General features: G+C 28.7%; 1 protein-coding gene across 1 annotated transcript; it reads left to right on the top strand.

The window, feature by feature from the left end:
• Window positions 1-434: 434 nt before the first annotated feature.
• Window positions 435-3,591, top strand: LOC109340632 (probable peroxygenase 4). The gene is made up of 6 exons (XM_019578352.1): window positions 435-578; window positions 803-913; window positions 1,313-1,398; window positions 2,671-2,765; window positions 3,025-3,150; window positions 3,251-3,591. The coding sequence occupies exons 1-6, from the start codon at window positions 533-535 to the stop codon at window positions 3,396-3,398; spliced, it is 612 nt and encodes a 203-aa protein (XP_019433897.1). The 5' UTR covers window positions 435-532; the 3' UTR covers window positions 3,399-3,591.
• Window positions 3,592-3,958: the final 367 nt, after the last annotated feature.

Here is a 3,958-nt window from a genome sequence, read left to right as displayed (position 1 = left end):
CCAACTAACATATGATGTGGCATTCCACTTCAATGTGATACATCAATATTTTTGTAACTTCTTCATAGGAATGGAATAAGATTATTGCTCCAAAGTATATCACAAGTCATATCATAAATCAATGAGAGAAAGAAAAAAAAAATTAATTTTTTAATTAATATGATGTATTTTTATTGGTTTGAGATATAGTTCGAGACATATTTTGAAACATGAGATTCTTGTTATATCTTAATAGGTAAATTAATTATTTCTCTATGAGGCAATCTGAAATTAAATGATGGACATGCTTTCACTCTTTCTTTGTATTCATTACGTGTTGTTCATGCTTCACGTACTAACCTATACTTGAACAATGCTTGTCTTGCAAGTATTGCCAAATTATCAATAGCAATCAGCCAGGAAAACACTCACAATAAATAGAGCTGTTCTCCCTCTCATTGCATTCATATCTCTCTCTTTCTCTGTAGTTACGTTCTCTATTCCATAATCACTAATCTTCATTGTTTCCCTCTCTCTTGCCTATCAAATATCCATGGCTACCTTATCTTCTTCTACCAAAGACAACAAGAATCAAAACGGTATCTACAAAAGTCTAACCCTTTTGTGTTTTATTTTTACTCATTCATTTTCTGTTGTTAGATGTATTTTAAATATGGTTTTGTATGGCTATTATGGAAAATTGTGGCCAATTGGGCCACAATTGCATAACTATAATCTAGAATCCTACTTAGAAATAGTCTTTTCAGGCTTGTAGTATTTTATTTCAACTGACTCTGATTTTGCTGCACTTATACATGCAAAGGAATGGTTGTTGAGAATCCAATAGCACATGATGAAAACGTTCTACAGAAGCACGTTGCATTTTTTGACAGGAACCATGATGGCGTTATTTACCCATCAGAGACTTTTCAAGGTTTTTTGTCTTCTCTTTTCATTACATTTACCTAGAATCATAATAATATGAGCGCAATTATAACTATAGAGTGAAATTTAAAATAATGATAATAAAATATGTTCTAGTGAAATGTATATGAGTACTTCCTAGATTAAATTTACTTTTTATGGATATTTTATAATCCTTTCAATTTAAGAAAACCCTGAATTTAAAAATTCCTTTCTTTTGTCTTTAAAACTTTCCATCTAAACATACCATTGAGGCAAACTAGGAAAATAGAAAAGAAAGGAAATATAACTAAGAAAAGAATCTTCTTTTTTAATTTGGTAAAACACTAAGAAAACTGTCTTATTATCATATTTTATTTGGTGAATTTTATTTCTTGTAATTTTATATGGGAGGATCTCTTAATTGCAGGATTTCGAGCTATAGGTTGTGGGATTTTGTTGTCCACTGTTGCTGCTATTTTTATCAACTCCGGTCTCAGTCAGAAAACCCGTCCGGTATTTATCTTTTTCATTCTGCAATATTTATTATTTTCTTATATATGGAAAACTTACAGGAGAGAAAATATTCAATAAAGAAAATAAACTTTACATTGATATAATTCCTAAACAAAATTGATCTTAATGAACTTAATTTCATCATCCCTGCTGTTGTAAGTTGGCAGATTTTCAAAGTAAAAGAATAAATTAGCAAATGAATCTTGCTTGAAATTCTTGCGTGTAGTTTCAACCATGTTATAATTGGGCAAGGAATATCTAATGACATCTACCATTTTTAGGTGGCAGATGTATATTGCTAGTGATGTATTTTTTGACAAGGATTCTACCATAAACTTTCCTTTCTTGTATACCTCATCATACTTAAAAGTCCTATATAAAGTAATAGTTGGTTGTAATTAAGATCTCATCCTTTGGAGAGACCCAAATAGCCATCCTCATCTCTCCTTTAATGTCATAAAGACCTTGTACTTATCTTTGAAAAAAGATGCTGGGTATGATGTTATATGTCACATATTTAATCACATATTCTAAAACCAAGTCTACGATTCTATCTCATTCAATAAATTTTTGACACATCTTAAAAAATTAACATATCACTTTAACTCTACTTCTCACTATTCAATTATTTTTACTATAATAATAATGTGGAAATGATGGATTAAGAAGTATTATCGAATATTGTGAAAGTTGATGAAAGTATTGGATTTAGATAAAGAAGGAGAAAATAGAATGCTCAAAATAGTAAATTATATTGATTGTTATATGAATGATGTGGTGATATTAAATTACGTTTATTCCATACAAAAAAACATAACATCAACTTATATTTATATTAATACTAGACTCTTAATTAAATAAGAAAATAAATCATATAATAATATAATGTCAATCCTAAGAGATTTTCTAAGATACATTAACAAATCTAAGATATAGTAATAATATTATCTCGATATCCAAATATCTTTTAAATATTATATATAAGATAATTTAAGATAATCTAAAATACTTCCATATATTCTAATACACCCCTTAAACTAAAACTTACTAAGATTTCTACAAATAATCCCTTTAAAAATCAAAGTAAAGAGAACCGTGATCACTATTTGTTTGAAATAAGGCTGAGTGCTTTAATTATACTTGAAAATTTGTGAAATTTTTGTGCTAGGGGGATTTTTGGCTACTAATTACTACATTACCTAGTGGTTCTTAGTGCTTTTGGCCACTAATTACTACATTATCTACTGGTTCTTACTGCTTATGGTGGTGTAGGGAAAGTTTCCTTCTATATTGTTTCCAATTGAAGTTAAGAATATTCAAAGAAGCAAACATGGAAGTGATACTGGTGTCTATGATACTGAAGGAAGGTATATGTTTTAGATGTACATATTCTGTTTGTAATTTTTATGAACTTTTTAGAAGAGAAAAAAATTAAAAGCTAAAGTCAATACATTATTTGGGCTTTTATGTTAGCAACTCATTTTTCGATATTAATTTGTTTGATTAGTTGCTCCTTCCGTCTATGCTAGTTTAATTGACTTTTAATTTACCAAACTAATATAATATTTTGGAGAGCAAAATAATTACAATAAGATTTCTATTCTTATTTAAGGTTGTGCCTTGTAGGTTTGTTCCTTCAAAATTTGAAGAACTTTTCAACAAGCATGCCAGAAAACACTCAAATGCTTTAACATCTGATGAATTGACGGAGATGCTAAAGGCAAATAGAGTTCCTAAGGATTACAATGGATGGTAAGTTAGTCATAAATTATTTTGAATTAATTATTAGTGTTAGTTTTGATTATTAACGGGTGAATATATGAGCCATAAATTGTCACCATTTGATTTTCAGGCTTGCTAGCTACGTAGAATGGAAAATCCTATATACTCTTGCGAAAGAAAAAGATGGTTTACTTACAAAAGAGACTGTTCGAGCTGTTTATGATGGAAGTCTATTTGAACAAATGGAAAAGAAACACTCTGAAAAAGAAAATAAATAAATAACATTCATATAATTTATGTTGTAAGTTGGATCTATGCTTCTCAATTTGTAAACACACTGAAAAGGAAATAAATAAATGAACAATCATATAATATATGTTGTAAGTTGGAGCTATGCTTCTAAATTTGTAGAATTCTGGTGGAGTTCTTTCTAAGAGTTTTAATTCTGAGTTGTGTTTTAATCAGAAAATATGTTGTGAATTGTTATACATATAAATGTCTTGCTTTTATATTTAATGAAATTGTTAGATAATTTGTTGGTTTATATATTTACATCGTCGATTAAGCAATAGGAGAACGATTTACAAGTGTATGCAGATTTTCGAATAGTTATCTTGGGGAAAGAATTAGCTAGTTGTGATCTAACTTTAGGATAATTATTTTAAAGAATTAACCCAATTCGTATGCAGGTTAGCCAGAATACATCATGGTAGTCCATTTTAACATGTGTAAACATAACTATAAAAGAAACAAGGAAAAAAAGCAACACCAAACATTTTTGGGAATTTTTGGTTGAGACAATGTATCAAACAATTCAACTAAAAACGATAAAAGTGTA

The sequence above is a fragment of the Lupinus angustifolius genome, unplaced genomic scaffold (assembly GCF_001865875.1).
Source record: "Lupinus angustifolius cultivar Tanjil unplaced genomic scaffold, LupAngTanjil_v1.0 Scaffold_215_7, whole genome shotgun sequence".
NCBI classification, from domain to species: Eukaryota; Viridiplantae; Streptophyta; class Magnoliopsida; order Fabales; family Fabaceae; genus Lupinus; species Lupinus angustifolius.
This window is presented reverse-complemented; position numbering and strand designations above follow the sequence as displayed.